Consider the following 27,886-nt stretch of genomic DNA (forward strand, 5'->3'; position numbering starts at 1 on the left):
GAATGTAATTCACAATTTACTCCACAAGTTGGTTTCTTGATTGCAATTTTATCTTTTGAGGATGGCATAAATTACTTCATGTTACAAATACAGGAATTCAGAATACACTTATGCCTGCTAATTATTTATTTGTGACTTTGTTTTGTGATATGATGGGAAAATGCATTATTTTCTTCAAATCTAAACATTTTGACAGCTAGTGGAAGTTTTAACAATGCAGACAGATATTAATCTTGAAATATTTGATTCTTATCTTAACAAGATAGACTGGTCAAAATTAAATAGCTCTTAATGTTTTTTGGCATTTTTAGATGTGCAGAGAGCCTAAATAAAATGTTGGAAAAAAAAACGTGTCCCAAAGATCTTGACCTTAATACAGCATAATTTGAAATTTCAAATCCCTTTTGTGCAATTGCTGTTACTGCTTTGAGTGTTTGTTTAGTTCTTTGAAGTAAAAGGGATGAAAGAGATTTAGAGAAACCTTCAGTGTGGTTACCCAGAACTTGTATTGGAATTATTGGTTTTCTTGGTACACTATATGTAAAGGCATGCATTTGGGTAAAAGGAGTACAATTTCAATGGTTACAAGTAATACAAAAATTGGTAATGCAGCAAAGTGTGAGCAAGGGAAAGACACTTTGCAGATGCAATTAATGTTTACAAAGTAATGTGCTTGGGCGAAATAATGTGGAAAGAAAGTTGTACCTAAAATACATGATTAATGGAACATAGGAAGTGCAGGGCAAGTTGAAAGTGTAATTAAGAAAGCACGTAGGATACCTTATTCATGTTCTTCTACATTTGGGAAAGCATCTAATCATCACTGATTCCGAAACAAATTTTGTCCCCAAGTTACCACTGTCTCTTGAACATGATGAACATTTATTTCCTGAATCAGACTTAGGTAGTTGACCAAATGCCTTTGAAAGCCCAGGTGCAACAATACATTGTCTTCATTAGACCTTTTTACTGAAAATAACAAAACAAAAAAGCAAATAAATAGCAGTGGATTCACTTTATAAATAGTGGGTATTAAATACAAAAGTAGGGAAACCAGTTAACCTGTTGTAAATATTTAATTAAGCTTTCAATAGAGTATTGAGACGCCACATTTCAGGAATAGGATACAGGGAAGTCTACCAACGTGACATCAATGATAAGGGACTTCAGTTAATTTGAGAGATTGGAGAAGCTGAGATTGATTCTATTTCATCGATATCTTACGTTTAACTACTCCAACACACTTGGCTGGTGTCCCATGCTCTTTAAACATAAGATCATCCAAAATTATGTCCATGTCCTGACTTGAGCTAGTCCCATTCACCCGTCCATGCTTTGCTGCCTTACCTGCATACATCTTTATTTTAAAAATTTTCATTCTTAATTTGAAATCTCAATGTGGCTTTGCCTCTGCCTTTGTCTATAGCTATTATCTCAGTTTTGATCTCTCACGCATCATCACTTTTGGTCTTTGCACCAGTGGTGGCTGTGTGTCAGGTCCTTATAATTCTGTGTGCAGCTCGTGTCACATTTTGCTTTGCAACAATTTTGTGAACCACCATTGTGCACGCTTGCGTTTATGAGTAATACAATAAATGCAAGGTATTCTTGAAATAACAGAGAAGATAAAATAGGGCCTTAAGAGAGAAATGCGAAATATAAGGGATTGTGATCGAGCAAGTCAGGGAACAAATTGTTTACTTTGGAAAGTAGGTCAGTGACCAACTATCATAGATATTTTAAAAAGGCTAGAGAATGTGGAAAATGTAGTTACACAGAGTTGTCAAAATTGATAACATTCTAACTGAAACTGCAATGAACCACGTGCCATAGAAAAATTTACAGGGCAATTGGAAATATAATTAAACAGGACTTATGCACTTAATGGTAAGGTCCTAGGGAGCGTTGCTGAACAAATAGACCTTGGAGTGCAGGTTCATAGCTCCTTGAAAGTGGAGTCACAAGTAGATAGAATAGTGAAGAAGGCGTTTGGTATGCTTTCCTTTATTGGTCAGAATATTGAGTACAGGAGTTGGGAGGTCATGTTGTGGCTGTACAGGACATTGGGTAGGCCACTGTTGGAATATTGCATGCATTTCTGGTCTCCTTCCTATCGGAAAGATGTTGTGAAACTTGAAAGGGTTCAGAAAAGATTTACAAGGATGTTGCTAGGGTTGGATGATTTGAGCTATAGGGAGAGGCTGAACAGGCTTGGGGCTGTTTTCCCTGGAGCGTCAGAGGCTGAGGGGGGCTGTTTTCCCTGGAGCGTCAGAGGCTGAGGGGTGACCTTATAGAGATTTACAGAATTATGAGGGGCATGGATAGGATAAATAGATAAAGTCCTTTCCCTGGGGCGGGGGAGTCCAGAACTAGAGGGCATAGGTTTAGGGTGAGAGGGGAAAGATATAAAAGAGACCTAAGGGGCAACATTTTCACACAGAGGGTGGTAAGTATATGGAATGAGCTGCCAGAGGATGTGGTGGAGGCTGGTACAATTGCAACATTTAAGAGGCATATAGATGGGTATATGAATAGGAAGGGTTTAGAGGGATATGGGCTGGGTGCTGGCAGGTGGGACTAGATTGGGTTGGGATATCTGTTCGGCGTGCACAGGTTGGACCGAAGGGTCTGTTTCCATGCTGTACATCTCTATGAGGACTGTTATAAAGCTCAGGTATAGGGAATAAATTGAATGGCTATTTTAAAGAGCTGGTAAAGACATTATGGGCCCAATTACTACCTTCTGTGCTGTAAGATGTATGATTTCATAAAATTGCAAAATTAAGTGTGCCTTGCACAAATGAATCCTGGTAAATCCTTTATCAGTTAGTCTTTGTTTGATTTGTGGGCTAATCCCCTTCATTTTACATTCTACTACTTTGCGACTATAACATACTTGGAGTTGAGAAATTTTTCTCTCCTTTTTCCAGGGGAATATCAGTCGCCAGGAAGCTGTCAGTATGATTCCTCCTTTGCTACTTGATATTAAGGCACATCATAAGGTACAGTAGGTATTTAATTCCAAAATATAGGAACAAAATACTCTGCATAGTAATAGAAAAATAGGTTAGGTTACTTGTTTTGAAGCTAGTATTTCAAAATAAATTGCGAAATAAATTGAAAATCACTAGAGGGTATAATGGTGCTGCTGCTTTTGAACCACAAATAATTTTGGATCAATGTCAATATCAAAATGGTAGAGCAAGATGGTGCTGAGGCTTGGAGGTGTTCTATATTATGATAGTTTGAGTTTGCGTTGAGTAGCTTTGCAGCCTAACTTATTTCTGTTTGCAGAAGCTGTGGACCAGTTTGCACTTTGAATTAGCTAGTATGATTCTGTGAAAATGAGCAGAGCTTGTGAAAGTAGGTTCTATACAAAATAAATATATTTATTCTACTAAAAAGGCTTCTAAGTTCTTTTCATTAAACATTGAGATAACCATGTAGTGTTTTCTGAAGTCGCACTGAGGTGAAGCCAAATAGCTTCTTTTCCATGTTGTATATTCGTGAGCCAGCTGGCTTCTTGCAACACTTGAACAGCTTGCAGATTTGTCTGTTTTGTTTTCTGATGTTAATCTGCAAATTATCTAATTATTTTTAGTTTCACCATTTTACCTAATGAACTTGTGTGCTAGTCATATGTCAAGGCTGATATGTGAAACTGCCCATAATTGAAGGTTGGAGGAATCTAGGAGAACAGTTCAAATAGCATTGACTAAAATAGGCTTGGAGAAACTGGAGTCATGTCTACAAACGTTTTTTTTGTTAGTGTATGTGCGTGGGGACTGCTGAAGCAGTCTCCCGAGACATGAAAGCAGATATTAAGTTTATAAAAGATTTGAGCTTTGGATGTAGGTTTGCTCGCTGAGCTGGAAGGTTCGTTTTCAGAAGTTTCGTTACCATACTAAGTAACATCATCGGTGAGCCTCCAGATGAAACACTGGTGGCATGGCTCACTTTCTATTTGTGTTTAGGTTGCCTTGGGTTGGTGATGTAATTTCCTGTGTCATAGGTTGGCCTGAATGGGTAACAGGGAGTTTGAGGAGTTGGGGAGGTGTGGGGGGAGAGGCTGAGGGTTTGAGAAAAATTCTGTACTGTTATTATTTCTTTTAGATACAGTTTTGTGCCAGCAAGAAAGGTTTTCCATCCAGTCCACCCCAGGAACTGGCAGCCTCCTTGGCTATTCCTGGGTCACCTGGCTTGACTCACAAGTCAGCCTACTCCCCAGGACTAAAAGTAAGGCTGTGGACATTTCTTAAGGAACAAAGAAAATTACTGCACAGGATTAGGCCCTTTGGCCCTCCAAGCTTGAGCTGATCCAGATCCTCAATCTAAGCCTGTCACCTGTTTTCTAAGGATCTGTATCCATCTGCTGCCTGCTCATTCATATATCTGTCTAGATACATCTTAAATGATGCTATTTAGCCCGAGTCTAACACCTCCGCTGGCAATGTGTTCCATGCACCCACCACCCTCTGCGGAAAGAAGTTTCCACTTATATCTCCCTTAAACTTTTCCACTCTCACTTTGAGTCTTGTACTCTTGGGGGGGAAAACGTTTCTTGCTATCCACCCCGTCAGTACTTCTCATGATTTTGTAGACCTGAATCAGGTTGTGCTTCAACCTCCGTCTTTCTAAAGAAAATAGTCCTAATCTACTCAACGTCTATTCGTTCCTAGCGCCCTCCATACCAAGCAACATCCTGATCAACTTCCTCTGCACCCTTTTCAAAGGCAGACTGTGTTCATTGGGTACCCATTCTTTTTGAATACACTGTATAGGTGATTTCCTCTGTGCTGCAGTGTGTGGTGGCTCGTTGAGATAATGTTCTCGTGCAGCTTCAGTTGTAGGTGTTGGGACGACTGGGACGATATCAGGGTTCTTAGCAGAGGCAGTAATACAGGGACTCAAACAAACAGCTCTGCCAACCATCCAACCCAAACTTTGGGTCCACTACGTGGATGACACCTTTGCCACCACTCAACGAAACAAATTAGAGGAAACCTTCAAGACCATCAATAATACCCTTACTGGCCTATAACTCACTGAAGAGGAGGAAGACAACAACAAACCGCCAATCCAAAATGTTGCAGTAGAGCGAACAGCCATTGGGGAACCTCAAAACAACATTTACAGGAAAACAATACGTACGGACCAAATATTGAACTACAGAAGCAATCATCCCAACACCCACCAATGAACCTGCACTAGAACATTATTTCAACGAGCCACCACACACTGCAGCATAGAGGAACTATGCAGAGCAGAGAAAAATCAACTATACTGTGTGTTCAAAAAGAACGGGTTCCCAATGAACACAGTCTGCCGATTTCTCAGCAACAAACCTACCAACACACTGAAACAGCAACGAATGAACTTGAATGGCTCTCTACAGACAACAAGCAAAATTAACGTCATTTACAAAATACCATCCAAGAACTGTAACAAACACTACATTGGACAATCTGGCAGAAAACTAACCACCAGGATACATGAACATCAACTAGCCACAAAAAGACATAAGCCACTCTCTAGTATCCTTACATACAGATGAGGAAGGGCACCACTTCGACTGGGGCAATATATCCATCTTAAGACAAGCAAACGGAGACACGCACGAGAATTCCTAGAAGCATGGCATTCCAACCAGAACTCTGATACCAAACACATTGACTTGGATCCCATTTACCACCCTCTGAGAAAAAAGAGCAGGAAATGACATCACCAACACAAGGAAACTTAAACACATGAATATAAAGCGGACCATGCCACCAGTGCTTCATCCGGAGGCTCACTGATGTTACCTTGGACGTTGACGAAATGTCTGCAAACGAACCTTCCAGCTCAGCGAGCAAACCTACAGCCAGAACCTCAACCTGAGCTACAAATCTGCTCAAAACTCGCTAGATTTGAGCTTTACAAAGAGGTGAGGAGTTGAAGTGAAAGAGCAAACTTTAGCAGTAAAGGAGATGTGCAAATGTTTTGGAGATCAAATTGTATAATGATCAAAATGTGGGAGACTAATGTTAGAGGTGGTGGCTGTTGTGTAGAGTTGGGAAGAATAGATCTTAAATTTCCTGTTTGTAAACCTTTCTATAATCTTGTTTGTTCTATGATGGCACGATCATCACAATGCAATTTAGGCATTCTCTTAGAACAGAAATGACTTAATGTTTGTGATTTAGGATTTTCATGAAGATTCTGTCTTCAAAATCCATTGCTGTAAAGCAGCACTTGACTTTTCCACACCTATTCAGTGACTTTGAATCATGTGCACGAGTGACGTGCAAAATATAACCTTTGGCACTTTGTGATTTCTGAACCTAAATGTTATGAGCCCTTTTGTTTTCAATCCTGTCTATTCAGAGATCATTTTGACATGATTCTTCAAACCTTCATGCAATTTTCAAAATCATACTAATTAATTCATGGGTAAAGCAATTAAAATGCTGCCAATGAATATTTAATTCTCCATCTCAAGTGTTTGGCCTTTCAAAATTTAAATTGTTGGATTTCATTATTGTATCATATTTTGTGTTTGTTTCCTTATGTTGAATTATGATGTAAATTGAGTGAACAAGTCGAAGTGCAAAGTTTTTGTTCCTTGTTAGATTCTCGATATGTGCGCAGCACCCGGATCAAAGACTGCTCAGCTGATTGAGATGCTGCACTCTGACATGAACGTTGCCTTTCCAGGTAATTCTGTTTTTCTGATGGTTGGGCATTCAAACTCTGCAGTGTCAAAGTCTCTGCCCTGCTATTTTTATCACTGAAGAATAGACCTTCTGCAAATCATTATGACATCAATGCCTGCGAATGGCAATCTCAATGTAATAACCTGATTAATTGAAAATGCAGTGTTCTGTCAATCCTGGTTTAACATGATAAATGTGAATCCCTGTTTTATAAATTTGATTTGACAAATGATTACATTTTACGGGTTATATTGTAGATTAATTTCCTGTTTCAAATAAATATAGCTTTGAAATTGGCACCCCAATATGCAGTGGGCAAAACAACCAGATGTAAAATGCTATTTGTTACTACTTTAAGATCCTTGACCTTGTTTTCTCTCTTCATTTATATAAAGTTTCTACACACACTGGACAAATATGTGTTTTAAAATCGATTCCATGCTTATTCTTTTTTTATCATTTTACGCACTGAAAACCTTGCTATGAATGCAACTGTGTCAAACTAGAAGGCAAACAGTCATTATTCTTGGTTGAATTCTCTTCCTGATTTTGTTTGGTCTAATTGAAATTATTAACACACTGTCCTCCCTTATTTCTTGCAAAATATAACAAATGTTTTCTGTCAGCATCACTTACTGTTTTTGCAAAGAAGTGTAGAATGTAAATTGGTTTCGAGAGACAATCATTATTAACAACAGGTGGGAGACTTCATCTGCTCTTTGCATATTGCCAGAAGGGTAAGCCAGCTTGATGCTATTGCTAAAGCTGTTTAGATTTTAATGTTCAACATATTAAGGATATCACTGCTTTTATTTATCATTGGTGGTGTAGAAGTGGTGAGTGTAAAATGCAGTTAGGAAGGACGACTGTTGAGCACATGCACACTAATTTTAATCATTTACTGATCACCATGTCTTATTACATTAAATCAAATAACACTCATTCAGGAACAGATTTAAGTTGCAGGTAAAGCAAATTGAATTTGAGGTCTGAATTATTTTCTGGGAGGTTGGAGGACAACTTTGCCATGGTTGAGAAAGCAAACAATTGAGTAGAGTCCATGAGCTGAGATTTTGTCATCATTGATTCAGGGGGACCCTAATTCTGTTAATGATTTCTCCCACGTTCATTATCCTGGGGTACCTACCTAGTGGTGTTTATAGTGAGAGTTATAAATGCAAAAGGAGTGCTACTTTTATTTTGTTTGTTTGAAATCTCAGTCTGCTATCTTATGTTGTACTAGATGAAGATGGAGGCTGAAGTTGTTTTCCTTTTTACTTCTAGACTAATATTACAAACAAAGTTTGAAGGCAGTAAAACGCATGGCATATGGAATGTAAAAAGTGGACTATGAGCCACTTACTAACGATTATTCAACTGTGATTTGAGTATTCTTTGGCAGGAGGGGTTAAAGTTTGAGTATTGTTGAAAAGGACACTTTATCAACATTTTGTACTCATTAGGACAATACTCAAGAATACGAATGTAAGGGGAAACCATCCTCTTATATTGTATGAAAGGAGAGTGTAAATTGGCACTGTACTCTGGTAGAGGTATTTCCATGGAGAATGCACCAATTAATGATATTGGTGAATGATAGCAGTTAGGTTTGGGTTAAATTTTAAACTAGGTGAGTTACTTCTGATTGCACCAGCCGATGGCTGTAACCTGTTTGAGTTGTAGCAGGGGTGATACGTACATCTGTCTGCAATGAACAGGCCCTGTGTGTTAATATATTTAGCTTCTGGTACTACACTAGCAGTCCCAAATTATTTGTCAGTGTAATTCTTCACGTAACTCAGGATTATGTTGTCCTGTTACAGAATCATATCTGATGCTGGTGGCTTTATTGCAAATTTGGCATGTGTGGGCTGGTTGGTTGTATTCAGTATCTTGTTTGCTGCAAATGGTTGAAGAGTTGAACAAAATCCTAGTTGGACCCTACTTGGAATACTGTGTGCAGATCTGGGAACCACAATTTAGGGGGTGCAATGAAGTTTTAGAAGAATGATACCTGAACTTCAGGGATTATGTTATGAAGAGAGCTTATCCAAAATTAAGCCTGTTTTCTTTCTAATTTTGAAGGTTAAGGGGTGATCTGATCAAAGCCTTCAAGATATTAACAGGAAAAAACAGGATCGATAAAGATCAACTATTTCCACTGGTTGGGGATTCTAGAACTTGGGGTCATAATCTAAAAGTTCGGGCAAGTCAATTCAGAAGAGCTGTTTGGAAGCTTATCTATACGCAGAGGGTGGTAGATGTTTAAACTCTCTTCCATAAATGGCCATGGATGCTAGATCAGTCATTAATTTTAAATCTGAGATTGATGATTTTTTATTAAGCAAAAATATTAAGGGATATGCACCAAAGGCAGGTATGTGGAGTTAGGCCACAGATTAAATCATGATCTCATTGAATGGCAAAACAGGCCTGAGAGGCTGAACAGCCTATTCCTGTTCCTATCAGCTGTTTGATTTGATCTTCTGAGGAAGGATCAACAGACCCAAAACGTTAACTCTGATTTATCTTCACAGATGCTGCCAGAAATGCTGAGCTTTTCCAGCAATTTCTGGTTTTGTTTCTGATTTTCTGCAGTTCTTGCCGTTTTTATTTGGTGTTATAGCGGTATGAAAATTCATCTAACATATTACTTGTATGTGGGCAAACGTTTTGCCTCAACTATAGCATTCTGTTAGAAGTGAGCATTGGTCAAGGAGTTGCCCTTAAAAAACTTGAGTCACTCTGCCTGACTTCAAATGTAAACAAAACAGGGCCATTAGCTGTCAGTCATCATTAACTGATGTGTTTTCCATATCACTTGCCAACTAATCAGCACTCTTCTCTCGACTAAATGTTGTTATCCTTTCCATTGATATTTATGCGATTTGTTCTGTTGAATGCTTTGGCAGAATGTATTTATTCAGCAATTCTCAAGTTCTGTATGATCTCACCACCTAATTAATTTGTTTTTGTTCCTCCATCACATTTTAGTCATGGAATTTGATACTAATATTTTGTTCCCTTTTTTTTTATAAGAGGGTTTTGTAATTGCTAATGACGTTGACAACAAGCGGTGTTACCTGTTGGTTCATCAGTCAAAGCGCTTGCATAGCCCTTGTATTATGGTAGTGAATCATGATGCATCGAATATACCAAGATTGCAGATGATGGACAGTGATGGTCAAAGGAATATTCTCTTCTATGACCGGATTTTGTGTGATGTACCATGCAGGTATAGTGGTGTGCATGCCATAAACGTGTTACTATAATTTTTTGTTGGAAGAAATTCCTTTTTATTTACAGCTAAGTATCCTTCGAGTAGCTGCATGCCTTTCACAAACACAAATTTCTGTACTGATTCATGGTAATTTCATAATTATCCTCTTCAAAATCCTCGTATTTAAATATTGCACTTAACTTCTTCATTATTCCAAGGAAGAAATGTAATTCTCTGCATTTTGTGTCTCCAGTTTGCACTTTTAATTATGCTGTATAATTGGAAGCAAGCATTATAAAACTCTGAAGGTGAACCCGTAAATGTAAGGTTACTTATAGTTAAAATTTTGTGAGCATTTGGAGTATGCTAATGTGACTGAACATTTGAGAAATAATTAGTTACTGCAAAACATTAAAGATCTACTTAAATAGCCTGTTATAGGTAATTTGGGTTCATTGTTGTGAAGGAGATGAACAAAAGTAAAATCTCATAGAAGTAAGCATTTTGAAGGTTAAAATCCTGTTGTTTCTCTCTGTATATTCAAAATGTTTATTTATTGGTGCTTCTTGCCTCTGAAAGGGGGTAGAGAGAGATTCCTCGAGCAGGGAGTTTTGTCATGAAGTTTGTTGCCATACATGAACTGCCTATAATGCAGAACAATTTGCATGAGGCTTTATTTTCCATTGAACTGCAGCATCCAGTCAATTGATATTCTCAAATTAATAGTACAGGGGGTCCCTGACTTAAGAACAGGTGTACTTACGGACACAATCCCATACAGAGTTGTAATTTAAAGCGTCCAACATAAGAGCATTTCTTGTATTACAAACAACTATTTTATATTGTTTGGCAGTGTGTTCCAACTTAGTTACAAATCGATTTGCAAATGCACTTAAAAACAGAACCTGTCACAACCCGAGGACTGCCTGTGTTTATTTCGTGGTGCTAGCTTGTCCTGTCAGGGAAATTCACGAACATGAAAGAGTAGGCATTGGATTTGGGCAGCTTGTACACAAGTCTATCTGTTAACTAGTTATTTTCAAATTTTGAGAATGTGCTTCTTTATGATTCTAGTGGTGATGCAACTTTGAGGAAGAATATTGATGTGTGGAAAAAGTGGACAACAAGCAACAGCCTCCAGTTGCATGGGTAAGACTATTAAGCTTCTCCGTTGAGGATAGAGTCTTATCTTCTGTTTATTTCTCAAATAATAGGTATTTTACCAATCTGCGCATTGTTTGGCTCACAATGGCACATGGGCTGACTATTTCTGAATTGAGCTTCTGAAATTTGGAGTCCGGGTCAATAAAGAACAAGCATTGATATGGAAAGGATATGTTTTAGTGGAGTTGTTTTGAGGATATAAATATGTTAGAGGTAGTTCAGAGGATATTTGCTAGATTAATATCTGACATGTGTTATCTTATGAGGAAAAGTTGGACAGGCTGGGCATGTTTCCACTGGGATTTAGAAGAGTGTGAGGGGTTACTTGATTTTTGTGTATAAGATTCTACACGATCTTGATGAGGTGGATGTGAAAAAAATATCCTCTACTCTCAGTCTGGAAACAGGGCACTGTTTCAAAATTGTGAGTGAGGCGCTGGAGCTTCAGGATTTCAGAAGTCTTTTAATATTATCCCAAGTAATTGACTGAATTAGAACAAAACCATTTGAGATAGTTATTTAGCAGAGTGATGGTATGCAAAAGATGTTTTGGTGAAATCCTGCAATATATGAATTCCACATATGCAATATTACACTGTTAGATTTGCTGTCCAGCAAAACTGGCCACATGATAAACAGAACTTTGTTCCCTATTTCAGTATCCAAGTGAAATGACAAATGTTTCTCTATTATTTATCAGCATGTTCCTTTTGATAGAGGACTTTGTATCCCTTGAAAGCGGTTGGTTTGTTCTGTGGCTGGACAGCTGGTTTGCGATGCCAACCATATGCGTTCAGTTCTTGCACCAGCTGAGGTTACCATAAAAGACATCTGAACCTCTCCCCTTGCCTGTGGCATCTCTCTCTGATGAGAGTGCAGCCCTATGGTTTATTAGGACAACAGTGACTTGACCTTTATCCTTGTATTCCTTGCCTTTAGTCTCTGCGTAGTCACCATAACTTTTAATATAATTTAGTCTTGACATTTCTTAAACATTGAAGACAAAATCATTTATTTCACTTTTTTTAAATTCTTTGATGGGATGTAAGCATCATTGGCAACAGCAGTGGTTGTTGTCCGTCCCAAATTACCCCTGAGAACTTGGTAGTAGTGTCATCCTCTTAAGCCACTGCAGCCTATCTGGTGTAAAGTAACTTGTATGACTGTTCTTTCTGGGAAGGAGTACCAGGAATTTGTCCCCATGATCAAGAAAGAATGGCTTGAGAGTTGTTTGCAGTCCATTAGAGAATGGAACATGTTGATATAAGAAGGCTAGCGAAGGTTATTACCTTGCACTTGTTGTGGAAAAAAATGTTACTTGCCACGGATTAGCCAAGCATGGATATTGTCCAGATCTAGCTGCGTTGCTCCTCAGTAGGTGCCGTGAATGGCGCTGAGCATTGTGTAATCATCAGTGAACATCCCACTTGTGACCTTATGATGGAGGCACCTTAACTGGCAAAGCACCTGAAAATGGTTGGGCCTGAGTTCCTCAGCACAATGTCCTGCAGGCTGTAATGATTGGCTACCTACAATTAAAACTATCCTACTGTGTGCCACCAATGACTTCAACCTTTGGAGAATTTACCCTCTGATTACCTTTTAACTTAAATTTTACTAGAACACCCTGATGCTGCTATAGGTCAACTAATGTTAAGTATGGTCCACCTCTGGAGATGAGTAGTTTTTGTCCATATTTAATCTGTAGTGAGGTCGGGGCTTTGTGGCCCTTGCAGAACCAAAATGTGGTTGCGTGTACAGGTTATTGCTGTCCACGTGTCACATGAAAACATCTTTGATCACTTTGATGATCGAGAGATGACTGGAATGCTACTTGGCAGAATTACATTTCTAATTTTTTGATGGATAGGACAATGTCCACATTGTCTGCTAGATACTATTGTTGTAGCTGTGCTGGAACAGGCTGGGTAGGGACACAGCTAGTTCTGGAGAATAGTATTTCTGCCAGGATGTTGTTCGACCCCATACATTTTGCTGTAAGTAGCAAATTGTTGATTCAGAGTTCAGCTGTTTTTGCAGTGTCACATGTAATGTTGATCACAGGAGGAGACCGAGATGGATCATTGAATAGGCACATCTGGCTGTGGCTGTCAGTGGTTGTACATCCTTCCATCTTGTGCAGTGATGCATTCCCCATCATTGAGGGTGGAGATATTTGTGAAACTGTCTGCCCTGTTGTTTAATTGTCCACCATGATTCAAAACTGGATATGAAAAAAAAATTGATCTGTTGGTGTATGATTTTGCTGTTTGTTTTGGAATAAGTCCTGTGTTGTAGTTTCACCAGTTTGGCCTATTTTGTTGATCTCCTGCCTTGCTGCTAACGGTAGGCTGAGAGATATGTCAGTCCGTGAGGTTACAGATTGTGATTTGAATTAAATTCTTTTGTTACTAATGGCCGACAAGGCTTCAAGGATGCCCAGTTTTGACTTACTACCTGTTCAATATCAGTCCGTCAGTACCACACAGTTCAATTTGGATTAATATCGACAAGGATTCCTAACTAAACTGTTGAGAATGTTCATTCACAATTCTTAACCTCTCTGGAGCGAATCAGTCTTGGACGGTACCAGCCATTTGTCTCAGGCCTAGTTTGGCAAATGTGTCTCTTAGGACCTGGGTAGATTGGACAATAATGGTATTGTGAGCCACACCTGATTGGTGGTGGAGGGGCAAGAGAGGTGGGGGAGAGGGGAAGGTGCCGAGGCAAACTCCAACAGAAAGATGCAAATTGAAATCGGGGGATTTCCTTGCTAATGTTTGACCTGATGCCATGTTTTTTGAAGATTTCCAGGACCTGATTGTGTACCATTGTTTAGATTAGATTCCCTACAGTGTGGAAACAGGCCATTTGGCCCAACAAGTCCACACCAACCCTCCGAAGAGTAGCCCACCCAGATCTGTTTCCCTCTGACCAATGCACCTAACACCATGGGCAATTTGGCATGGCTAGTTCACCTGACCTGCACATCGTTGGACTGTGGGAGGAAACTGGAGCACCCGGAGGAAGCCCACACAGGCACTGGGAGAATGTGCAAACTCCACACAGTTGCTGGAGGCTGGAATTGAACCTGGTCCTTGGCACTGTGAGGCAGCTGTGCTAACTGCTGAGCCACATGCTGCCTCAAGCTACTGTGGGATCTGTTCCATCCACTATATTAGGCAGATGGATTTTCTATACACTGCTTGACATCAGCTTGGAGCATGGTTTTACTCTTGGGAATGCAGCATTGTTCAATAGTTTCTGTTTCTGTGCTGTATAACTCTTAAGACTTTATTGAAACAGACCCAGTAATTGGGGTGCAAATGCTATTGGTGCAATGAAAATCAGTTTTTGCATGTAGTTATTAAGTACGTATTAATAACTTTTGAAATCATTGAGATGATTGTGAACATGTGTCTATATTGGAAAAATATCTTGGACCCAGCCAGCTGAGTTATGAGTTTGCAGTGCCTGGCGGCTTTCCTCAAATATTTGGTTTGTGTTACAGAATTTTGATAATATATTTTGACCTCATTAAAACGAGCAGCATTTTATGTTCTATTATAATTATTTATTTGCTTTTTGTTTAGTTCTGATTTACTGAAGCACTTTGTAGAGCAAATTGTCTGTCTCATTGAACTGTTATGTCTAAGCTTACAGCAAAGAATTGCTATCCGTGGTGTCGAGCAGTTAGCAGTTGGAGGCAGAATGGTTTACTCCACCTGTTCTCTGAACCCTATTGAAAATGAAGCTGTAATTGCAACTATTCTTGGGAAGAGTGAAGGTGAGAATGTTGAACATTAGCATTAAATGCAATTTTGTTCAAAACAAAATTGTGAAATTTTTAAAATGTAGGATAATATATGTAAGCTATAATAATTGCTCTGGAGATTTCTGCTTTGTAGTAATTTTAAAAAGAATAATCGTTTGAGGACAAGGTTCTGTTACGCTCAACTACTGAGGACGCATTTTCGGTTAAATTTCACTTCTAATTGTGGTTCGGAGATTTAAAGTCTTCCAAAAACTGGCATGTGTCGTTGTTGGTTTGCGAGTTCTATAAATTGGTTTACAAGGTGGGGCGGGCAGGAGGTATAAAACTTTGTACTCTAAATCAGTTGACAAATGCTAATCTGTTGTAGGAACCCTTGAATTAATTGATGTTTCATCCGAGTTGCCAGGGTTGAAGCGAATGCCTGGAATAACATCATGGAAGGTAATTTTGTTTGTGCTGAAACTCTTCAATCCATCAAGCTTTCCCCTGTTCAAAATTCTCCGAACTGTCATGTTGTTAAATTGTTCAAATGCTATGAAGTCATTCAATTAAATCCTTCAGTCTACAATCAAAACTGTTTTTAGTTACAACCGGAGATGTGGAAATTTTGTAATTTTACAACTGAAAGGAAAGCATTTGAAACGTATTGGATTTGAGTTACGGTCATAGAGTCATAGATATGTACAGCATGGAAACAGACCCTTCGCTCCAACCCGTCCATGCCAACCAGATATCCCAATCCAATCTAGTCCCACCTGCCAGCGCCCGGCCCATATCCCTCCAAACCCTTCCTATACATATACCCATCCAAATGCCTCTTAAATGTTGTAATTGTACCAGCCTCCACCACATCCTCTGGCAGCTCATTCCAAACATGTACCACCCTCTGCGTGAAAAAGTTGCCCCTTAGGTCTCTTTTATATTTTTCCCCTCTCACCCTAAACCTATGCCCTCTAGTTCTGGACTCCCCGACCCCAGGGAAAATACTTTGTTTATGTATCCTATCCATGCCCCTCATAATTTTGTGAACCTCTATAAGGTCACCCCTCAGCCTCCGACGCTCCAGGAAAAACAGCCCCAGCCTGTTCAGCCTCTCCCTGCTCAGATCCTCCAACATCCTTGTAAATCTTTTCTGAACCCTTTTCAAGTTTCACAACATCTTTCCAATAGGAAGGAGACCAGAATTGCACACAATATTCTAACAGTGGCCTAACCAATGTCCTGTACAGCCGCAATATGACCTGCCAACTCCGGCACTCAATACTCTGACCAATAAAGGAAAGCATACCAAACGCCTTCTTCACTATCCTATCTACCTGCGACTCCACTTTCAAGGAGCTATGAACCTGCACTCCAAGGTCCCTTTGTTCAGCAACACTCCCGAGGACCTTACTTTTAAGTGTATAAATCCTGCTAAGATTTGCTTTCTCAAAATGCAGCACCTCGCATTTATCTGAATTAAATTCCATCTGCCACTTCTCAGCCCATTGGCCCATCTGGTCCAGATCCTGTTGTAATCTGAGGTAACTGTCTTCGCTGTCCATTACACCTCCAATTTTGGTGTCATCTGCAAACTTACTAACTGTACCTCTTGTGCTCACATCCAAATCATTTATGTAAATGACAAAACGTAGAGGGCCTAGCACTGATCCTTGTGTCACTCCACTGGTCACAGGCCTCCAGTCTGAAAAACAAGCCTCCACCACCACCCTCTGTCTTCTACCTTTGAGCCAGTTCTGTATCCAAATGGCTAGTTCTCCCTGTATTCCATGAGATCTAACCTTGCTAATCAGTCTCCCATGGGGAACCTTGTCAAATGCCTTACTGAAGTCCATATAGATCACATCAACCACTCTGCCCTCATCAATCCTCTTTGTTACTTCTTCAAAAAACTCAATCAAGTTTGTGAGACAAGATTTCCCACGCACAAAGCCATGTTGACTATCCCGAATCAGTCCTTGCCTTTCCAAATACATGTACATCCTGTCCCTCAGGATTCCCTCCAACAACTTGCCCACCACTGAGGTCAGGCTCACCGGTCTATAGTTCCCTGGCTTGTCCTTACCACCCTTCTTAAACAGTGGCACCAAGTTAGCCAACCTCCAGTCTTCTGGCGCCTCACCTGTGACTATCGATGATACAAATATCTCAGCAAGAGGCCCAGCAATCACTTCTCTAGCTTCCCACAGAGTTCTCGTGTGCACCTGATCAGGTCCTGGGGGTTTCTCCACCTTTTAACCGTTTCAAGACATCTAGCACTGCCTCCTCTGTAATCTGGACATTTTGCACAATGTCACCATCTATTTCTCTACATTATATATCTTCCATATCCTTTTCCACAGTAAATACTGATGCAAAATATTCATTTAGTATCTCCCCTTTTTCTGTGGCTCCACCCAAAGGCTGCCTTGCTGATCTTTGAGAGCCCTATTCTCTCCCTAGTTACCCTTTTGTCCTTAATATATTTGTAAAACCCCTTTGGATTCTCCTTAATTCTATTTGCCAAAGCTACCTCATATCCCCGTTTTGACTGACTTGACTGAGTTTTCTATGTTTCTGGCATAAGCCCTTCTTCAGGAATGGCTTATGCCCTAAATGTCGGTTTTCCTGCTCCTTTGCTGACCTGCTGTGCTTTTCCAGCAACACATTTTTCAGCTCTGATTTCCAGCATCTGCAGTCCTCACTTTCTCCTGACTTTTCTATGTGCTGTGTTTTACCTTGCTTTTGTTTTCTCCCAGTGCAGTATGAACATTGCTGTTCTTGGTTCGCAGCAGGGTGGGTGGGAATGGAAAGAACTGTGAAGGTATGAAAATAGTATTTTAAATTCACTTAAGCATTGCTTATATCTTTGGTTGTGAACTTTGTTATGTCAGGTAATGACAAGGGAAGGGCATTGGTATGCAGAGTGGTCAGAAGTACCAGAAAATAAACAGACTCAGATCCGTCCTACAATGTTTCCACTCAAAGACCCTGAGAGGCTCAAAGCAATGAATCTGGAAAGATGGTTAGTGGTATTTAGTTCTTGTAATGTTACTGCTGTAATATGTGTAATGTTTAAACCATAAATAGCTAATTTAAATTGTGGATACTCCTCTCGAAGAACATTAACTCCTGTTTTGAGTATTTCATTTAATTGATCAGAAGAGTAACTTGGATGTCCATGATTAATAAAAACATCAATCCATCATTACAGAATATACCATGAGTTTTTTTTTCCATTATGGCATGTTAACTTTGTCAGTGCTGTTATCTTAAACTATTGTTAACAGGTAGCGATAATGAAGGAAATATTCCATGAAATAATAAATTGGCTTAGCCTTTCCTAAGTACATCTATTTCATTCACTGAAGTGATTTTTAGACTTGTAGATGTTTACAGTGCTGAATGAGGCCTTTTGGCCCATATGTTTGCACTGATGAACAAAAATATCTGCATTAATCCCATTTTCTCGCACTTGACCATCAACTCAAATATGTATCTAGACACTGCCTAAATGTTACCAAGAGTTTCTAACACTCCAGCCTGGACTGCATCCTTCTCTGCACTTTCTCTAGTGCAATCCACATCCTTTCTATTGTGTGGTGACCAGAACTCCACCCACTATTTCAGTTGTTGCCCATCCAATATTTTATATAGTTCCAGCATTATCTCACTGCTTTTGTATTCTATGCCTCATCTAATTTAATCAAACACCCTTCTTAACCACCTTATCTGACTGCCCTTCTACTTTCAGTATCTTCCAGGATCCTAACATTATTAGTGTAATCTCATGCCTTGTTAACTCTCCTGACTGCATTTTTGCACTGTTCAGAGCTGAATTCCATTTGCAGTGCTCTGTCTACCTGACCAGTCCATTGATATTCTCCTGCAGTTTTGGCAATTCCCCCTCACTATTTATCACATTACAAATTTTTTCTGTCCTCTGTGAACGTCTGGATTATAATCTCCATGTTTATGTCCACATTATGAATGTACACCATGCACAGCAAAGTCCCAGCAATGAACCCTGAGGAACCCCACCAGAAACAGACCTCCAGCCACAGAAGCGTCCCCTACAATCGCCTTCTGCTTCTTACCCCTCTGTCAGTTTTGGTTCCAGTGTATCATTTTACCTTGTAACCCATGGGCTCTTTCTTGAACACACTGCCAGGTGTGACCTTATCAAAAAATCTACCTAAAGTCCATGTAGACAAAATCAAGTACGTTAACTTGATCAACACTTCTGGTTACCAACTCAAAATTTGATCACATTTTTCAAGCACTCCCTTACCTTAACAAATCCATGCTGACTATTCCGAATTAATTTGTGTGTCTCCAAGTGCAGATGTATTGCTGTTCCTCAGAATTCTTTCTAATAACCTTTCCACAACAGAGTAATTAAACATTTGTTGGATCAACTTTTAACCATGCAGCTTAGTTTGTAACAGTAGCTTATGTGCAAATTGCACAAACTCGAATCCGTTAACTGGTTCTTTGGTAGTTTTTTTTCCTGAATGTGCACGTCAGTGGTGCTGAATTGCCACCTTGAACTGGTGCAGTTTGTGTCAGTTTCTTGGCAAATTGCTTGGATTTCACATTTCGGTCAGGTCAACCTTATTGCAAGTTACTGGTAATTAAGAAGAGGATACTAAGCACCCTTTTATCTATGTGAAAGTATCAAAACTTCTTCTGATTATTCTCCTTACTTATTGGCATGTTGATTGTAAAAAGAATAAAATGACAAGTTTTTTTTTGAGAAGATTATATATGTTTGACAATACTACATATAACTTGTATGATGATTGACTCATCTGAAAGAAAAGTACAGTTAAGGTGTCACTTGCCTTATATGACTACTGAATTTATTTACAGCATTAGGATACTTCCTCACCATCAAAATACTGGAGGATTCTTTGTTGCTGTTTTGGAAAAAAAGGCTCCAATGCCTTGGAACAAGCGAGAACCAAAAGTATGGTAGTGTGCCTATTTGAAATATTTGAATAATGATCTCTGTACTTGAAATATTGTACATGTTTTTTTATAATTCCTGGCTTTTACTGTTCCACAATGGTACTCATAGGGACAGTGTTCCTACCTCTGTATTGCATATTTGTCTGATAAAGTGTGCAAATGTCCAGGTTATTGTCTGTTGAACAGACTTTCAAGTCTGCTTTGTACTAATTACCTGCCCTGCTCCTCTGTCTCTTCTCCCCCACCCCGATTTTGATATCTTCCAGTCGCTGTAAACCACTGACCCAAGAAAATCCCTTTCACGGTCTGGGTTGATGGGGCCCGACAGCCTTTCAGCCACATATCCCCCTTCTGCCTCACGTGTATATTTCTAATTATCCCAGACACTGATTTTTGTTTTGGAAACAATGGAAGGATAGCATACGAGTTTGAAGATGCCAAGCCTTTAAGATGGCTGGAGTCTGTTCTTCGGTTTCCCAATCTGAAGCACAAGATTGGTCGGGGAGACTGAAAATGCGTGGGGATTGAGGATCAACCTTGCTTGAGGTAATTTATTAATCATTTTAATCTGTGTCTTTTGGCAGCTGAGACATAAAGAAATGGTGGCTGATTCCCTAGTTGAAGGCACCAATGAACAATCTGCAGAAATGGAAGAAAGTAAAACTGAAGAAGGTGAAGTATCATCAGCCAGCAAAGAGGGTATTTGTTGGTAAGTTGAACCATAATTTGCCGAGTTCATGAAAAATTTATTCCAGTGTAATTTGCCTTCTGTATTTTTTTTTAATTAATGCTTGGTGCCGAAGTGGAATGGTGGTCTCAGTTTTTCAGGGACCACAGCAGCAGTTCATGTTGTGGGGTGGCACACTGTAGATTTGAGCTGGTGAACTGTCTGACGAGCGATTTAGAGCTTGTCGTGTGGCTGAGGGAGACAGGGTCGAAGCTTTTATGTTGGAGAAGGGAAATCTGAAGTCATCACACAACTTAATAAATTGATGAAAGCCCAGTGTCATGTCTGTGTGCATTTACTTTCATGCATACACAAGGAGAGACAGTCTTATCACTAAGCGCAAAATTAATTGTAGAGAGTTACAGACAACTCCAAGCTTTATATTAAAATATACCAACATATGTGTTGCAACAGCCATATTTCTTCGCCAGTGTGTCTAATGTTATCGATGACTTCCAGTTTTCACAAGCTTTGTCTGTATTTCACCCAAGGTTCACTCTTTCTTCCTGATGGTGTAATTCCTGTGCTCCTAACCTGCCTTTGCATTTCACATTTTTGTAGTATGATTGAAAATTTAACTCTTCACACATTCAACCCCTTCAGTTGCTTTGGATAGTTTAACTTCAATCTTAGTGATTGGTTTCAAGGTGTTAATTGTATAGGCATTGTGCAAGTTAGCTGCCTCGATTAAAGTTTGAGTTGTGATCCAAGGAAACTGTAAGATGAGAATTGTTTTGCTTTCCTTTGCCCTTGTTAAACTTTGATGCATTTATCTGTTGGCTTTCAACTTTCATCATGGAGATTAACTGACTGCTTTTTCAAACTCTGCTTTATTGTCTAATCTTGTTTAATGCATTTATCAAGTCAAGGTAATGCCCATATAATTTCTCATTTTTCCTGTATCAGTGTTTTAATTGCTAAATTAAAAACATTTCTGACTCTTCAAATATTTTTAAGTGTTGACAATATGTCAGCATAAAGTAATTTTATTTGCTGACATGAGTAAAAAAGTGAAGGTATACTTTGAGACTGAGTTGAATCAGGATGTTTCTTTTCAGCAATTTCTTGTAAATTTTGCATCAAAATAATTCTTGTGAAAATTCTTCTTTTTAATTGTCTTTAGTCCACCACCATCGAAGAAAATGAAACTGTTTGGGTTCAAAGAAGACCCCTTTGTCTTCTTGAATGAAGATGATCCAATATTTCTGCCAATTCAGTAAGAAATGTTTTGACTTCTTTGAATTTTCATGTCTGAATGGAAGTGAAAGCTTTAATAGTGACCAACAATTAAATTCTATTGGTTTGAACCATGCTGTGTTTTTGAATATCTTCTCCTAAGAGTTATGACAGCATCTGCTTAGAATTAATAGTAAGTTAAGTTAATAGGTATTTCAATTTGGAATAGATTCAAAAATTAAAATCTCTACCAGTGTGGAATGTTATTAGGTAACAAATCCATGAGCAGCATAGCTCAGAGATTCAGTCCATTGGAGTCTGATTCCTTTTATATTATTTTGAACATTTTTATTTTTCATTAATGTGATATGGGTCATATCCTTGATGGCCCCTTGAACCGAATGGCTTGTTCGTCATTCCAATAAGGCAGTTAAGGTTCAACCACCTATGGTGGGTTTGGAGTTGTATGTAGACCAGATCATGTAAGGACAATGGGTGTTTCTTGTATGACAATTATTGTCACCATTAGACGAGCTTTTCACTCATGATTTTTATCATTGAATTCAAGTTTCACCATCTGTCCTGGTGTGGTTCAAACCCTTGTCTCCCCAGCATTAGCCTGGGTCTCTAGATTATTTGCCCGTCAAAACTGTCTCCCTGTACTCCATACTTGTATGAGGATAGTGAGTAGTTAGGTGATTGAGAAGGATAGGGGCTCGCGGATGTGGTGGATAGAAGTCTAAAACTGGAATAAGGTGCTCAATGGTGAATATAGTGGATATTTTCACACCAGTTGGTACAAGAAAGTGCACAGTATTTGGAGAGGGGTTATGGTCAGTTTGCAGGGTGGCTGTTGTAAACTGTGATGGGGAAGGAGTGGGGAGGCAGGGTTGGTGCTAGAGGATGCTGAAAATGTGTTGCTGGAAAAGCGCAGCAGGTCAGGCAGCATCCAAGGAGCAGGAGAATCGACGTTTCGGGCATGAACCCTTCTTCAGGAATGAGGAAAGTAAGTAATGAGGAATGAGTTCATGCCCGAAACGTCCTGCTTCTGCTCCTTGGATGCTGCCTGACCTTTTCCAGCAACGCATTTTCAGCTCTGAGATCTCCAGCATCTGCAGTCCTCACTTTCTCCTTGATGCTAGAGGATGCCCTACAGTTTGAGTTAAAAAAATTTGGAATTATATTACAGATTCAGCGTTTTGATTCCAAGATGAGGCTGTATCAATTTGCTTATTGAATACATGGGGCAAATCAGAAGCTTTAATTTCCAGCTGCCTGGCTTCATGAACCACCCAGTTGCATCTATTGAGACAATACATAGTGTCATTAAGCTTAGAAACAGGCCCTTCAGCCCACCATATATATATGCTGACTGACATAATACCAAATTACAGTAATCCTGCCTTTGGTCCATAGCCTACTATGCCCTGCCATTGTAAATGCTCATCCAAATGTTTCTTAAATGCTACCAGATTACCTATCTCCACCACTCCCTCAGACAGCATGTTCCACATTTCTACGATCCTCTAGGTGAAATAATTTTTTTCTCAGATCTCTTCTGAACCATTTATTCCTCACCTTAAGCTTACGCCCTCTGGTATTCAGCCATTCGCCGTGAGGAAAGGATTCTCACGATTGACTCTGTCTATATCTCTCATAATTTTGTATACCATAATTAGATCCTCCCTCAGCCTCCTCTGTTCTACAGAAAATAAACCCAACCTATCCAGTCTGTCCCCACAACTGAGACTTTTCACTTCAGGCAGCATCCTCTTCCATCTCCTCTGCACCCTCTCCACTGCAATCACGTCCATCTGACATTTGTGGCGAGTAGAACTGCACCCAGTATTTCATCTGTGGCCTAACTAATGTTTTATCAAGTTGTAACAAGACTCTGTTCTATGTCCTAACTAATGAATGCAAGCATCCCATATACCTACCTCACTGACCTGTCTCCCAGTGGTGCTACCTTCAGGGATCAATGGACTTGTACACCAAAGTCCCTTCCTCCTTCAAGTCTGATAGGAATCTATCATTTGTTGTTTATACTTTCCCTTTTTGGACTTCCCAAAATACATCACCTCATGCTCAACAGGATTAAATTCCATTTACAATTGCATTGTCCAATTTGTGGGCTGATCAGTACAAAACTGTAGCCTGAGATCATCTTCCTGACTATCATCAACTGCAATTATATTCATGTGACCTATAGATTTACTTATTAAACCTCCTACATTCACATCCAAGTTATGAATGTATATAACAAACAGCAGGAGTCCCAGCATCGATCCCTGTGGTACGCTGCTGATCAGAGGCTTCCAATCACAAAAATAACCCTCCGCCCCCACAATCGCATGTGAAACTTTTATACCCTGAAATGTTGCGTTCCCAGTCCTGTCCTTCCTTCAACCGTCTCTCAGTGATTGCAACAATATCACATTCCAACATGCTGATCAATGTTCCAAATTTATCTCCCTTACCGTACATTAAGGCTCTTGGCCTTAAAATAGATAAAATAGATAGCTTTGTGGGCAATGCATACATGCTATCCTGACCATATCTACTCTGCCTGCTGGAATTTCCAGCATTCCTTCTATATATGTTTGGCTTGCTCTCGCATTACATCTATTCTGTGTCTATTCCACTACCAAACCAGTTTAAACCTCCCAGCAAAAATATGGGACCCATTCCAGTTCTGGTGTGATCTGTCTAGCTACTCTAGAGACTGTTGCAATGATCCAAAAATCCGTAGCCCTCCCACCTACACTATCCCTTTAGCCACATGTTCATCAGACTCATCTTCCTATTCCAGTACTCAGTGGCAATACAAGTTTTTTTTAATTTGGAAATGTTCCCAGAAACACTTTTATTTATGTATAAAGCAGGACATGTAAAAAAATAAAGAAGTGCATTTGTATATTTCCTACCAAAACAGTTCATTGTGGAATAGTTGGGATTTGGAGTTTGAAGTGAAACTGAGTGGTAAATATCTGGGCAAAATCTTCAAACTTTAGTTTGGCTATTCAGGATTGAAATCGAGAGACATTTAATCTCTCATATGAGTGGAAAACTAGAACTTGCTTTCTTCCCTTCAAAAGACAATCAATGTTTAACAGAAAAACAAACGAGTATCAAAGGCAGGTAAATGGAATTCAAATGAAGATCCCCTATAATCCAGTTGAATGTCAAAATAGGTTGAGGTTCTGAATGTCCTACCTATTACAATTATGCTGTTCATAAAATGACACAAATATTGTCTATTTAAATATCATGGAGTAACCACAAAACAATTCAAAATTAGGAAATGAAAAGGGAATATGAGAACTGGAAGTACTGGCATTGGGAAGAACTTTTCTGAGTATAATGTTTGTCTTAAATTTAAATGTTGTGATTCAACATGAGATTGTGTTCAGAAGCACCTTGCGGTTCAGTCTCATTCTTGAATTGCCTTGTCATCTGTAAGTCACCTATGTTCTTTTAATTGTTGAAGCTAACCTGTTCTTTGCTGTGTTAGAGTATTGTGTTTGCATAAAATAGTCAAGGTGGTACAGTTGTCCAAAATCTTCTGTGCAGATAAATGCCAGTTATCTCATCTTGTGTTAAACTTTGAAGCACCTTCTGGATTGGAATGTCCGACCTGCTAATTGATCTTATCAAGACTTATGCAACATCGTATGCGAGTCTAACCAAGCTGAAGAATAATTGAAACATTAAGTTTCGGTATTTTTGTTAAGAGCATGCCCATTAAAGTGAAGTGTTTCACATACTGATGACTGCAAACGTTACTGGGTGTTTTTGTCTGTGTTGTTGGTACGGATGTCCTGTTAAATTGTCTGATGTATAAGAGAAATATGAGACATCTTATCAAAATACTAAAACAATTTTTACTAGGAAATTTTATCAATTGGATCCATCTTTTCCAAAGTCGAATGTCCTCACTCGGACGCATGAGGGAAAGAAGCGTCATCTCTACATGGTTTCAAAGGAACTAAGAAATGTGCTTCTCCATAACAGTGAACGAATGAAGGTTGTTGACAGTTTCCTCTTGCTTTTTTAAAAAAAATTCTAGCTTCTAATGGTAGACTTTTGGAGTCATTAAGAATTTTCATTTGGGGAGGTCTGTTCCTAGTTTATCATGCATTTACTTGTTAAAGATTGACCTGGTCTGCAACAGGCACTCTGTTCAGACTTCAGGTTTGAGGTATGCTCTTAAACAAACTTGCTTTTCAAGCCTATTTTCAGCTGATGTTAACCCTGCCTTAATAAGTTAGTCTTACATTATTAAAGGAATGCTAAGGAAGGGGAAATATGACTCTCAAAACTGAGCTGTTCATGTCGTCATGGTTATATGGCTCGTACGTGGGAAAAGTGATACAACTGTTTTATTCTCCTAGGTGATTAACACAGGTATTAAAGTTTTGAGTCGCAATAACGATGGAGAAGAATTTGGCTGTGCCTTCAGATTAGCACAAGAGGTAATAATGCTCTTGTTATTTGCAGATTATCAGTGGTGATGTGATACTGGCTATTTTGTTCAGAAATAACTTTTTATTTTTCCTCCTTTAGCAGTTGGTTAACTTTGCAGTGCATTTTTCATTACACAAATTAAAATTTCAAGTAACAAAAGACTAGGTGATTGTTGATTTCATTTTTTAAAAATGTGGAGTTCTTTATTCAAGTCAGTCATATTCAGATATTTGATCTGTTAACTTGAAATCTACGGGTGTTAGCAACATTTGGGGAAAATCTCGAAGGCCTTGCAATTACGTATAACGCCTGAGAGTGGCACTGTGATCATTCTTGTAATCTCATCTGTAGAATAACATCAAATATTTCTGTGAGATTTTTGTCTGATGCTCATCGACAATTTCCTGAAAAACCATTTGGTGTGCTTTCTTGGGGGGAAAGATTGTCACGCTTCTTTCTTAATTAAAAGAGTAAAATGTAATATTTCATGGAAATAGATGTTTTTTATTCACTGAATTATCTTCGAAGTTTTAGCTTTTCAAGCACTCTTCCAAGAACCTGACTTAGCATGTTGGTGCAATGGAAATTTATTTTGGACAGTTTGTGTATGCAGTTGACCCTATTGCAAGATGCAGCATTGAGTTGTTGAAATATTCTTCTTCCATGCTCTTTGGTTACTTCTGAATTATTCAAACATCTGAAGTGCAAATTTCAAAAGCTTCGTTTAGGCAAAATTGACTTGCTTTATATGTGTACATGAGAAAACGATAGTTCCAATTATGCACCTCAAACCATTTTGTGTAATGTAAGCGTCAGGGAGCACATTAAATTAAAAGACTCAAAACTTCTCTCAACCTTAGCTGAGTTCATTTTTCAAACAATAAGTTAGTTGGCTTTGAAACCAAGTATTTATGACAATGATTGATGATGGTGTTTGCAGTTGGAGACAGTTAGTGTTGCTGCGAGGACAGCTGCCAGACAAAGTGAGTCAGAAAAAGCAGCCTTTAATTTGCTCCTGGTGATCACTTGTCACAGTGATTATAAACTAACATTTAAAATTTTCTAACACCTGTGCAGCAATGTCTGTCTTCATCTTAATTTAAATTCTTTGAACCAAACAACAAATTTAGTTGCTTTTTGATAGCTGTAATTATCAGCAATGACTTGGAGGAACAACCATCATCTCAGCAGTACCTCCAGCCTGTAGCATCATTTGATTGGATTATGGCTGATCGATACCACAACTCTTTTTACCCTTTTATTTCTATTTCCTTTGATGCTCTCAATTAATTGAACTTCTTCAATCTTGAGTCTGTTACTTTCAATTGACCTGCATCATCAACAGCCGTTTGATAGGAAGTGTTCTTATCTCTGCAACAAATTTGTATCTAAATTCCCTTTTCCGAGATTATCTACCGAGGCAATAATTACTGAAGTTAATCATTTGTCATTTATCACGTGTCATTTTCAAGAACCTAGATCACATCACACTTCAATTTGCTAAACTCCATAAGGTAAAATCAATCTTAAAAATGACTCTTAATCAGCCAGTTACAGCATATTACAGCACACCTTTGAGACTGGTGGGATTTGAACCCTGATCTTTTGGCCAGATACAGAGACACTGCACCACAAGTCCCCTCAAAGTCAATCTTATGCAAGCAATCTTAATTTACCTCTTCAATTTCAGATGTGATTTTGCCAACATGGGC

At 39.0% G+C, this 27,886-nt stretch overlaps 1 protein-coding gene across 2 annotated transcripts in view; it reads left to right on the plus strand.

The window, feature by feature from the left end:
- Window positions 1–27,886, plus strand: part of nsun2 (NOP2/Sun RNA methyltransferase 2) — a 50,528-nt gene that overhangs the window by 11,934 nt on the left and 10,708 nt on the right. For both annotated transcript variants that reach the window (XM_072575148.1, XM_072575147.1), the window contains exons 5-16: window positions 2,931–3,002; window positions 6,612–6,696; window positions 9,735–9,930; window positions 10,990–11,064; window positions 14,736–14,866; window positions 15,222–15,295; window positions 17,728–17,858; window positions 19,706–19,802; window positions 20,389–20,513; window positions 21,655–21,747; window positions 25,599–25,734; window positions 26,102–26,182. In XM_072575148.1, coding sequence (XP_072431249.1) covers window positions 2,931–3,002; window positions 6,612–6,696; window positions 9,735–9,930; window positions 10,990–11,064; window positions 14,736–14,866; window positions 15,222–15,295; window positions 17,728–17,858; window positions 19,706–19,802; window positions 20,389–20,513; window positions 21,655–21,747; window positions 25,599–25,734; window positions 26,102–26,182 — 1,296 coding nt within the window. The remainder of the gene's footprint in view (window positions 1–2,930; window positions 3,003–6,611; window positions 6,697–9,734; window positions 9,931–10,989; window positions 11,065–14,735; window positions 14,867–15,221; window positions 15,296–17,727; window positions 17,859–19,705; window positions 19,803–20,388; window positions 20,514–21,654; window positions 21,748–25,598; window positions 25,735–26,101; window positions 26,183–27,886) is intronic.

The sequence above is a fragment of the Chiloscyllium punctatum genome, chromosome 8, assembly GCF_047496795.1.
Source record: "Chiloscyllium punctatum isolate Juve2018m chromosome 8, sChiPun1.3, whole genome shotgun sequence".
In the NCBI taxonomy this organism is placed as follows: Eukaryota; Metazoa; Chordata; class Chondrichthyes; order Orectolobiformes; family Hemiscylliidae; genus Chiloscyllium; species Chiloscyllium punctatum.